Genomic DNA, 11,372 nt, shown 5'->3' on the forward strand with positions numbered 1-11,372 from the left:
GCTGGGAAATTGCAGTGTAGCGGCAGCATTACACAGTAACAACATGCAACATGCAACAGCAACATAAAATCCAATATAAGAAGATACATAAAATGTCTAAATAAACGGTCTAAATAGTGGTCTTAAAATGTCAGAAAAAAATCATTTATTTGTTAAAACTTGTTTATTTCATTTACAGCATCATCATATTACTTAAAAGTCAAGCAGTTTCAAGCCCTTTATTCAAACCTTGAACACACCACACTAAAATTAAAGTGTCTTCGAGGATTTACAGCATCCCTAAAACCCTGCAAACCCTTCAGTGCACTTAAATAAACACCTTAATGTGTATCGATGCTGTTTTTTCTTTTCACTAGGCTGAAAGAAGACTAAGGAGAGAAGGTAAGGAAACAAAACAACCCCAAATCTTATAAAAATAAGCCCCAAATCTTAAAAAATAAGCCCCAAATCTTAAAAAATAAGCCCCAAATCTTAAAAAAACAGCTGCCACTTGTTATCGTACAGTAGTGTAGGGGTGTGCAGCTAAGCCCCGCCCCTTGACTGACTTGATTGGCTCAGCTGTCATGTCGTCACCCCAGAGCTCTCCCACACTGGCCAATGAGCACAAAGCACTTTCTGTACCCTCTCTACTGTATTCACATACGTGCCTTTGTGCACCATTACGACGCAGCCCTAATGGCCTCGTAGCAACCCTTACAATTTCGTGCAAGTACCGGGAACAGGGCACGCAGCTCGTCTCCAAATGCGTCCGGGACTGGCGGCTTTTGTAGCGGCGGAGATGCTGACCGGTGCTACCTGCAGAGCCAGGCCGGGGCTCGGCAGCCTCCTGCTGGCCCCGCTAACCAAAACAGTGCCGCCGATGTCAAGTTGCGCCGGGAGCCGCAGATTTCGCTCCACGTCCTCGATGCAGGGGTTCTCAGAGATGGCGAGGGAGAGGTCGAAGACCGTCACGTCCTTTTACAACCAGTCCGCGATTGACGTGTCCGCGGAAAAGGTAAGAAAACGGACCGTTGGTCCTCGTAACTGTGGGCAACGAGGGAGCTAACCGTAGCTTTATAGTAATATGCTAGCTGCTAGCAACGTTCGTGCTGCGTTCACGAACACTGTAAAAAGTCAAGTAAATTCCATGCTTCTCCTACTTGGATGACTTTGCGTTCAAAGCTAGATAGCTAAATGATTTTAATTCGGGGAAGTGATTAACTAAAATATTTTGGGATGCTTTTCAGTGTTTGGTGACTTATTCCGGTTTTTAAAAAAATAACTAAAAGTTCTGTAAAGTTATAAAGTAAAGAAAGTAGAATTTTGGATCAATAATCGCATTTTTTTGGAGAATTATTACAATGATTCATATTTATATGTATTTACAAATGAGATGAAACTATACAAAAACATGTAAAATGCATCTACATCTGTATGAACATCTTTGTACCTTATTTCCTGACTGACCTTGCATTTTGATTGATTTATTTTAATATTAGTATTTAAGATCGTTTTTATTAATATTTAGTCTTCTCTAGTATTTTACTTTTTTAAATTTTATTGATCTGTTATTGAAGTCACTCGCTCGGTTGTTTTATATTGTCCTTAACTTCTACTTTCTTGGATATGATGCACACTTTTTTGATTGTGCAATACACTTAAAATGAAAACTTTAACACTCGGGACCTGAGATGAGGGATTAATCTTGTTTTCACTCAAGATATATAGAAACAAAAACAATATATAACAATGTTTATGTTGTATGATTATTATAAATTATACTTTTGATAATTAAAAACCCCCCAAGACCGTTTGACCTACGTTATTCCCTAACCGCTATTTGACCGATTTTGCTCTGAGGCATTGAACGCAGCGTCGCTGTTGTTAATGCGAACATACTGTTTTCTGCAGATTACACATTAGTGAACGTCGGTCAAAGTGACACACAAACATCCCGCCAGTGTTACATGATTTCACCCTTTACTATAAAACATCCCAACACAAAGCTGCCGTCTGTTGTCAAGTTTCAGCGATGGAGGTCAAGTTTACCAGGAGCAGTTCACGGAAAGTCCGTTTAAACCTGTACTTGTTATTTGTTTATGCAGAGCCTCGATCCCCTATAACTGCAGACTGCAAGTCCACAAGGAACTCCTCCTCCTCCTCCTCCTCCTGCCTCTGACTGTCAACAATCCTTCCTCCCTCCCTCTTTTCCCTTTTGTTTAAAGAGTTTTTAAAGGCTGGCAGGAACACGGATGCATGTCTCAATAGTTTGTCCTATGATTTACAGCTGTCTGTTGGCTTATATAAGAGGCCAGCTTGTTTCACTTAGTGTGCAGCAAAACAAAAACACATATTTAAACCATGCATATTCCTTCACAGCTGAATGAGGATTGGATTTGCACAGATACTGCCTTAAAACAACACTGGCAGCTGCAAATGAAAACTGTAGTAATGAAATAAGATAGTGACACGTTGTGGTGCAGTTGTTTTCCAACCCGCGGCTCTGGAGGGGCCAAAAAATGACTAAAGGGGTTAAAAAGAAGAAGGTAAAAGTAAGATTGTATGGACCTTCATTCATTCTTTTCTAATGAGCCACAATCAGGTCAGATTTTCCATGTGTGCACTTGTACTTTGCAGTTCTGCACAGAAGCACTTTGGCAAACGTTGTCACGTCAGGGTAAACACTCGGAGGACGGAAGCTTATTAACACAATAAAGAAGAAATACTTAAAGACATTTATGAGGAAAATCATACGGAAATAAGTGTGTTTGGGGATGTAAATGGAGCGGACCATAGAAATATAATAAATGAACATAAAAAATAAATTAGCCATTTTTATTTATTTTATTTTTGTTTATTTTGATTTAAATGGTTAGCAATTGACTGAACTGATACTGAACATGTTTATTTTGACATTATTTTATTTGTATTTATTCTCTATTTTCTCAGAGTTCATTGCTAGAATTGTTTGACAATGTAGTCGATTGTCACACGTGTTAAATATTCCATAAAAAAAGTGATTTGTTTTGGAAATCAGCTGTTAAACGTTCCCCTCTAAAATCGGTATCAGTCTCAAAACTCCAATATCGTCCGTGCCCTAATATGAATATTAAAAAATATATAATAAATGCAAATAGAACAAATGAACAAGAGGAAAATGTGTTAATTAAGGAATTAAATGGGGAATTCATATAAAAAAGAAGCAAATTAAAGCAGAGATATTAATTGTATCATTTAATGAATGCATACATGTATTTTAAATGTTATTTTGGTACATTTAAATATTGAGTAATCTGTTTATTTGTTGGTTTTGCAGCTTGCATTCTCAATAAAATGCCATCCACAGCTTTTAAAATGAAGAGCGGTTTGACTTTAATGTGCCTGTTAGGCCTCGTTTAAACCTGGTTAACATGGGTTTAAACTGTGTGAGCCATTAACATGCATTATTCCTCATCATTCACACCTTAATGCAAAGATGTTAACAGGGTCTTAGCAAAAGCATTGACTGTTGCCCCGATGCTTAGCCTACTTAAATAAAACCTTAATGTTATCGGCTGCAGATTGAACGTGTCACCAGCACCATATTCTCAACACTTATTACAGGTTACATGGAGGCTCCTTCCACTTGTAGAGTGTCTGTCGTGTTGATGTGATAATCACAGGCTGCCCCGGAGTCATGTTGCACATCATTGTCTCGTGGGTTTGGCGGGTTTTGTTGAGTCGGTAATCCAATCAGTGCGCTGGAATCCAGTCATTTAATCGCTGCCTGCTGTTTGGAGACGTATCACAGGGTACCCCCCCCGTGATCCGTGAACATTAGCGACTGGTGGGAGAAAAGAGCTTTACAGCTTTTACTCAGTATTTATGGAAAACCCTCTCTCTGGGTCCCGTAGTGTCACATGACCTGCAGTCCTGACTGTGTTTTGTGATTGTACGTGTTAATGTCTCCCCGCAGGCCTCCATGCGACTGACCTTAGCGACCCTGCTGTACTCTGGGAAGTCTCCCGACGGACACCACATCTTGGTAAATGTTTCTGCCACATCGAGAGAACTGCCAAGTGTACCATTAGTGAGAAACTGAACTCTCACCCACTGTCTTCTGTGTGTGTGTGTGATCTCAGAGCAGTGCCAAGTACCTACACAAGGAGCTGCCTGTACGGATCGCCCATCGCATCAAGGGCTTCCGCAGTTTGCCCTTCATCATCGGCTGCAACCCCACCATCCTGCAAGTGGTAAGAGCACAATACTCGAGATGCAGCCAGGTCCGGCTCCTGGCTACAGCGCACAGTAGACGAAGCCGGGGCGTGTCGCGGGCCATGCAGCAGATTCTATAATAAGAAAATGACAACTGGGCCACTGCACAAGAGTGGCATGGCTGGACTTTGAATGAAAGGAGGGAGATGCTGTCTGAAGGTGAAGTCAGTGCGTTTACATAAATGGTCTTTCCTCGCTTAAGGTAGTAGTCAGATCATTGAAGTTCTCCCACGTTTACAAGAGCGGGGGAGAATGAGGAAATGACGGGAGTAACTCCACCTCCTTTACAGTAGGTGGGGCTCCGGCAACATTGAGCTGGTCGGAATACGGCTTTTTCTACAACTTGGAAAGCGCGGAGAACGCGGATGACTTTTTGACAGAATGACGGCAGAAACGGGTCTTCTTGGTTGTGATTTTAGTTGCCATGGTGAAGTCCTCCCTCGTTTTAAAGGTAAAGCTTGTGTTGTTTTTTATCACGTTGTTTCGGCACCGTTGCTTCCTGGTTTATTCTACTTCCGGGTCAAAAGCCACTGCCGCGGAGTTTGGAGGGGGGGGGGGGGGGGGTTATAACCCACGGAGCACGTGCAGGCGCCTGACCCGATCTGGCCCCGGTTAACGTGTTTGCATGCACAAATACTCGGGTTACTGAAGGAGTTTTCTAGGTCTGTTAACCGGAGTATGAAACATCCGATATTACCCGGGGTACGGGTTTACATTACGGCGTTTGAGAAACTGGAGAATTGACTTAACCTGAATATAATCACGTTTTTAAACGGCAGGTAAAGTTAGGAAGAGGCTCAGGAGATGCAGGAGCTAATGTGACTGCTGTGAGCGACCTGAACTTGAACCTATTCACGAGCAGTGTTCACATACTGTATGTCAGTGCAAAAATGTTCTTGAAGCAGCATCAGCTTTGAAATTTGATGATTCAGTTTGAACCACTAATCTGCTGTTACTGTACACCAGGCTACAGCTGGCTCCATGAAGCTATGCGTTAAGGTTGGAGTGGCTTGTTTTTAGGGCTTTCTAATATCTGGTACCATTGGTTCGCACCGTGCCCGAGTACAATTGCCCCCCTGCCGTTAGCCTTCCCTTTAGTAATGTTCCATAACTGAGTACACATGCGTCGCCATCTACGGGCCATTTGTTTCTGTTGTCGCTACAGTGTAGAAAAGGCTGATTCCAAGTCCGTACACCTGCCTTTCTACTTTAGGATGAGCCCTGCACACGCTGCATGTATATGCAAATATTAGAGGAGGCCGGCAGCGTTGAGAAATGCCTTTGCAACTGTACTCGCCGACTGCTACCTGTGTTAAATAACAGTCCACTTCTTCGTACAGTTTGTTTTCACACCTGCTGCGATCCGTACCAGAGCAAACATGAACTTGACCTTGCACAGGAGCTCGAATCCTAGCAATAAGTCGCAGGTTCACGTCACACGGAAACCCGTCTTTTCAGGCCCCAGGCACACACTAATCAAACAAACGGGACTTTGGGGTCAAGTGCACGTGGATCCAGGCCAATGTCCCTGAGGGGAAAACCTCCTTAGGATCAGAGGAACTGATGTCGCTGGATGGCAGACATCGCGTTAGACGCTCGCTGTCTGACAGCACTTAGCATAGATTACATATATTTTAGATCTCACCGGCCTGTGTGTAATACAGTGTTACCTTTTGACCTCTTCAGATGTTTCCCCTTCTTGGAAGTAGGAGGAGTTGTGTCATAAATCTCTGCTGTGCTTGACAGCGGCCGTAACCTTCACTGTTCAGCACATGGGTCAACTTGACATGACACATCACTGATAAGCAAAGCAGTTATTTTCACAAGAGCAGGGAGCATGAGGGTGGACAGAGTCAGTTTAAAGATTGTCATGGGTTTGGTTCACACTCTTATTTAAGCAGGCAGGTGGTGCACTGTGGTTGCCAGTTCTAATGACAGACCTTTACCTGCCTTTAGTGCCTAACCTCAATGTTATCAATGCACATGAAGCACAACGGGCCTCATTCAAGAACCCCTCATAGAAACGCATTTTGTTGTTAAAGGACAAGAGAATTAAGAGAAGTTGTCACATTCACCAGTGTCTGTGTGTGTGTGTCATTCACCAGTGTGTCTGTGCGTGTGTGTGCATGTGTGTAATATCCAGAGCAACCAGGACTCAGTTCCTGGAAAGGCGCATTGCTGTTGAGTTTTTCAAATGCCACTCTGGACAAACAAAATTCCTTTAAACCTCCTCGTGAGACGGTGGCAGGACCTTCAGCTAACCAATAGAACTATGTGAACGGCTTATGTGTAGATTCACAAAATGATATCAGAGTCTGACTCATCGTGTGTCATCCAGCCACTACCCGTAACCGTATCATGTTTCTATATTAGGAGTCCAAGCATTTTTATTTATTTATTTAAATGTATTTTTCCATCAGTAAAACTCATCCTCCAGCCCGCACCGTACAAGTTATGCAAGTGAAACTTTCAGGTGACGTTAAGACCGCTTGTATCCCCCCCGTGGTCCACCTTGCCCGACTTTCGCGGTGGGCTCGGACCCCCGTTGATGCCGTGCTTGCAGGTCTAGTTTCCACTGTGTGTTTCTGGTTTTGATCCGTGTGGGAACTGCGTTTCCCTCCGTCTCTGCATGTCTTGTGGCTGATGAACTTTCACCTAGATTCCTCCCTTTCTGGAGCTCCTCTGTGCACATTATATAACGCGCAGCTCCTTTTGTATGCCACCAGTTGCAATCTAGGTCAGGGTGACCGTGCTCACTCTATCAGCTTTTCTATCAAAGGGAGAAACAATACGCGGATACACATCCAGATTATGAATCAAAGCTTGACAGTGTGGTTATTAAAACTTTGGTTTAACTGAAGAACAAAGCTTCTTTCATGTCGAAAAAATGTCGAAACATCTTGAAATGTTCTGTGAGATCGGCCACATATGGGCCCGTCAACAGGGCTGTGGGGCCCAGTCAGGGGGCCGGTGCTGGTGCTGGTGCTGGTGGTGGTGGTGTGATGTTCACGGATAATCTGTCTAACTACAGCCTCCACCTCTCCTGTCTTCTCTTGCAGCATGAACTGTATATCAGAGCCTACCACATGCTCATTGACTTCCCCCTGGTAAGTGTCTCTCACACACAGGAAACACACACAAGTTCATAACCAACAATTTCTTAACTTAGCAGGGCGCGGTTTTTATTTCGGACCGTAAACAGGAAGTGTGAACATTTGTTTTCGAGGCGTTTGCACTAGCAGTGTCAGGATTGGTCGATCTGTTCAGCACTCAGCCAGTCCACATGTAGCCCCCCTAACCCACACTTACATTAAGTTATTCTTTAATTATGTTGATTTACAGTTTATGAATAAAAGTATAATCAAAATCGAAACACAAAGACAATGGAAATATAAAAGAAGAAGAAGAAGAATTACTTTATTTATCCCGCACGGGGAAATTAAATTTTTTCACTCTTATTATTAATCATGTTACACACACAGGCCTGAAATACACACATGCACAAACAGGACCTATACATGCATTAGGAGAGATGTTAGAGCGAGGGGGCTGCCAGTGATCGGCCCCCCGAGCAGTTGGGGGTTCGGTGCCTTGCTCAACAGCACCTCGGCAGTGCCCAGGAGATGAACTGGCACCTCTCCAGCCACCAGTCCACGCTCCATACATGGTCCAGACAGGGACTTGAACCAGCGACCCTACGGTTCCCAGCCAAGTCACCTATGGTCTGAGCTACTGCCGCCCAAAAATGTACAAAATGACACAGTCTATATCTATAATATGTCTGAGATCTCTACAGTGTCATTTAAACTAAAGTAATAATAGTTTATTGACCTTTCAGCATTAGAGCCCATCCTCACGGAGACGTGGTTTCCTGTAACCGCACAACTTTCTTATCGCTTTGGCCGAGCATTCAAAAACCAGGTCCTGAGTGGATAAATCTGAAAACACCCCCTAACGTACATTTCTCCTTTTACCCTGATGGTCTAAATTAGTCCCTAAATTTGTCGCTAGTCGCTTTTTATAAATAAAGTTGCTAAGAACAGTAACTGCAGAGTTACAGCGCCACATACAGGCCCGGCATGTGAACTACAGCGCTTTGAGTCGGTTTCACTGGTTTCATGTGGACGCAGATATTTCTTGCGCCGATGCCGCGTGGACGGAAAACTTTTTAAGGATGACGGAGAAAAAAAGGTCGTTTTCGATTGTGTGGACGTGCCCTAAGAATTGTTAAAAGACCCAAATTTAAAGATAAATCTAAATATCTGACAAATCGAATAAAACTTCTTTAAACTGACCACAGAGTTAAATAAAGTCTCAGGCCTGAACACATCCTGTGAGGTCGAGACATCGTTCCTAGCGCTTGGGCTTAATCAGAAAAACCCTTTAATTTATATTTAAATTATACCTGCCTTTGAATTTGGATAAGGTGTTAGAGTACAAAGATAAATAGCTGACAAGGGTTCAGTTTCAGTGACCATGCAGTGTGAAATGTGGGTCACTGAGCGTCTTCTGGTCACGCTCGGTTCTGTCAGTACCTGTAATGCTGCCGACGAGGACAGACCTGCTGAACATGTTTTCTGTTCTGCACTATGGAAACGCTGGCATCCATGCGTTCCTGCATTTAGATTCTCAGGCTCGTCTGAAAAAAAAAGTTGCCCTGCGCCTTCCTGCGCGGGCTAAAAACAGCCAGAGAAAGTTACCTCCCACATACAGTCACTGAATCAGGATGGATGCACTTTAGCCAACGGGAGAAGGTGCTTGTTCGTAGAACACCGTTCACACAGGTTAGTGCAGTTCAAAGTGTTTCACAGGTGTCTGTCGTCCGATAACAGCAAGTGTAGATCTGAACAACAACAGAAAGGACAAAAAGACCAATGCACGCGAGACAATGAAAATGATGTTAATGTAATAAACCAGATTTAAGTGGAGTGGAGTAAAAACTAGCACAAATAACTAGATAAAAATATGTAAAAAACAACAAAAATGAAAGTAAAACAGTCAGATTTCAAAAAAATATAGTAATATAGTGAAATACATGACAGTAAAACACAGTAAGATAGATTTGGCACTTTAATTAATATTGAATTGAATTGAATTAATAGTAATAATAATAACGATATTGCTAGAGCTGCTGCCCCCGCGACCCGACCCTGGATAAGCCGTTGAAGATGAGTGATGAGTGATAACAATATAGTAAAATAAATGACAGTAGAATACAGTAATCACAGAGATTCTCTGGAAAATCCTCTGCACCAAAGTAATGTCTGATAAACCCACTACAGTTAGTGAACTGTGGAAGAGACTGAAGAAGAACGCAGATCAAACCAGAGCAGTGTGAGAAACCAGTGATGTCCTGTGGGTGCAGACGTGCTGAAGTCATTCAAAGCTGTGGCCTCTACACTTCCTGTTCATGTTTGAATCCTAGAGAAGAAAACAGTGTTGAAATCTGCTCGTCTGACACAATCAACACTGTCCTCTAATTCTGATTACTGCTTTTTGTTTTAACAAAATAAAGGTTTTTGTTAAAGCGCCTTGGTTCTTTAAAAAAGATCACGCTAGTGCAGCAGTGGTATAGCTACAGAGGATATTCTATCAAATTATGAACAATAGAAAACAACACAATTCCAGAATAAATCATTAATAATTTGTGTAATTTTGACCTCAAGTGAAGATGCAACATAAAACCCGGCCTCTGGTCTGTTCCCAACACAGTCAACAGATGAGGAAGAAGAGTACTTCAGGACATTAACATCACGTTAAAACAGGAACACATCAGAGAAGAAGGAAGCCCCTTAGTTAAAATGATATACTTAAGGAAATAAAAGGCCCGTTTCACAGTGTGAGTGTGCGTTTTTATTTGCAGATCCAGGATCAGGACGCCAATGCTCGCTTCTGTAAACTGGTGCAGCAGCTGCTGGACGACCACAAAGACGTGGTCACCATGCTGGCTCAGGGCTTCAGGGAGTGTCGCAGGCACATCCAGGTAAGAACTGCCCCACTGTCCCAGGATGGACCACATGTTCGAGCATATCCCCCACTCATGACTTTGTTCTGATAGCTCATGAATCACTCAGAGCTACGGTTCATTACTGGGGGTCCTTACAGCCCCCACCACTGCCATCTTTACAGAAAGGTCAACTTTGACCCCGTGAACTCTCATCTCACAGAATCTTTAACTCTGACTCTAAACAAGGGGAAACGTCATTCTCTTACAGTGAACCTTGAATTTTGGTTGTTTATAGCACAATCTAGTCATGACCGAAAGAACGAGGTCGTGGGTACATGCGGCCTGAAATGTGTTTCCTCAGGAGGGGGTCTGGAGTCTCCCTTAGAGAGAGGGGGAGAAGTTCAGCATCCGTGAGGAACTCGGAGTAGAGCCGCTGCTCCTTTGTGTTGAAAGGAGCCAGTTGAGGTGGTTCAGGATCATCTAGTAAGGATGAACCCTGGGCGCCTCCCTAGGGAGGTGTTCCAGGCACGTCCAGCTGGGAGGAGGCCTCGGGGAAGACCCAGGACCAGGTGGAGAGATTAGATCTCCACACTGGCCTGGGAACGCCTCAGGATCCCCCAGTTAGAGCTGGTTAATGTGGCCCGGGAAAGGGAAGTTTGGGGTCCCCTGCTAAAGCTGCTGCCCCCAGGACCCGACCCCGGATACGTGGTTGAAGATGAGATGAGATGAGATATAGCTCAATGTCCTTTGATTTATTGGGATTAAAACGTGCAATCATCAGTTCACTGCATAGTTGTAATTTACTGCAGCTGTGAGGTGTTTGGAAAAGCTTGAAAAGTGCTTAAATCTGTCTTTGGAAAAGCTGCAGAATCTCAGTTTTATAGTCGCTGAGGTTAGTTAATATGTCGGAAATTGTAATCGGCTAAGAACATTGCAGTTGATGCGTCTGTGTTGATACAATAATCCCTGTTATTCGACGCGTTTCACGAGCTCTTCTGTGTTTCTTCTGTCGCAGGACGAGGCGATCATCCGCAGCTTCCTGGACACGACGCTGTGCTCTCGCCTGGGAATCCGAATGTTGGCCACGCACCACCTCGCTCTCCACGAAGACAATGTACGTGCACGCGTGTTCTCTGTGACTCAGACAGTGTTTAAACGTTTGACCTGTGTTGTTCTCCCGGAGCAGGACACG

The 11,372-nt window shown here is 43.6% G+C and overlaps 1 protein-coding gene across 1 annotated transcript in view; it reads left to right on the plus strand.

Annotated features, from left to right (window-relative positions):
- Positions 1 to 632: 632 nt before the first annotated feature.
- The window catches only part of bckdk (branched chain ketoacid dehydrogenase kinase), a 23,757-nt gene continuing 13,017 nt past the window's right edge, over positions 633 to 11,372 (plus strand). Inside the window, exons 1-6 of the mRNA XM_083926686.1 lie at positions 633 to 994; positions 3,935 to 4,003; positions 4,101 to 4,211; positions 7,293 to 7,340; positions 10,097 to 10,216; positions 11,196 to 11,294. Of these exons, the coding sequence (XP_083782812.1) occupies positions 743 to 994; positions 3,935 to 4,003; positions 4,101 to 4,211; positions 7,293 to 7,340; positions 10,097 to 10,216; positions 11,196 to 11,294 (699 nt within the window). The 5' untranslated portion in view covers positions 633 to 742. The remainder of the gene's footprint in view (positions 995 to 3,934; positions 4,004 to 4,100; positions 4,212 to 7,292; positions 7,341 to 10,096; positions 10,217 to 11,195; positions 11,295 to 11,372) is intronic.

Source organism: Echiichthys vipera, assembly GCF_963691815.1.
Source record: "Echiichthys vipera genome assembly, chromosome: 14".
Taxonomy (NCBI): Eukaryota; Metazoa; Chordata; class Actinopteri; order Perciformes; family Trachinidae; genus Echiichthys; species Echiichthys vipera.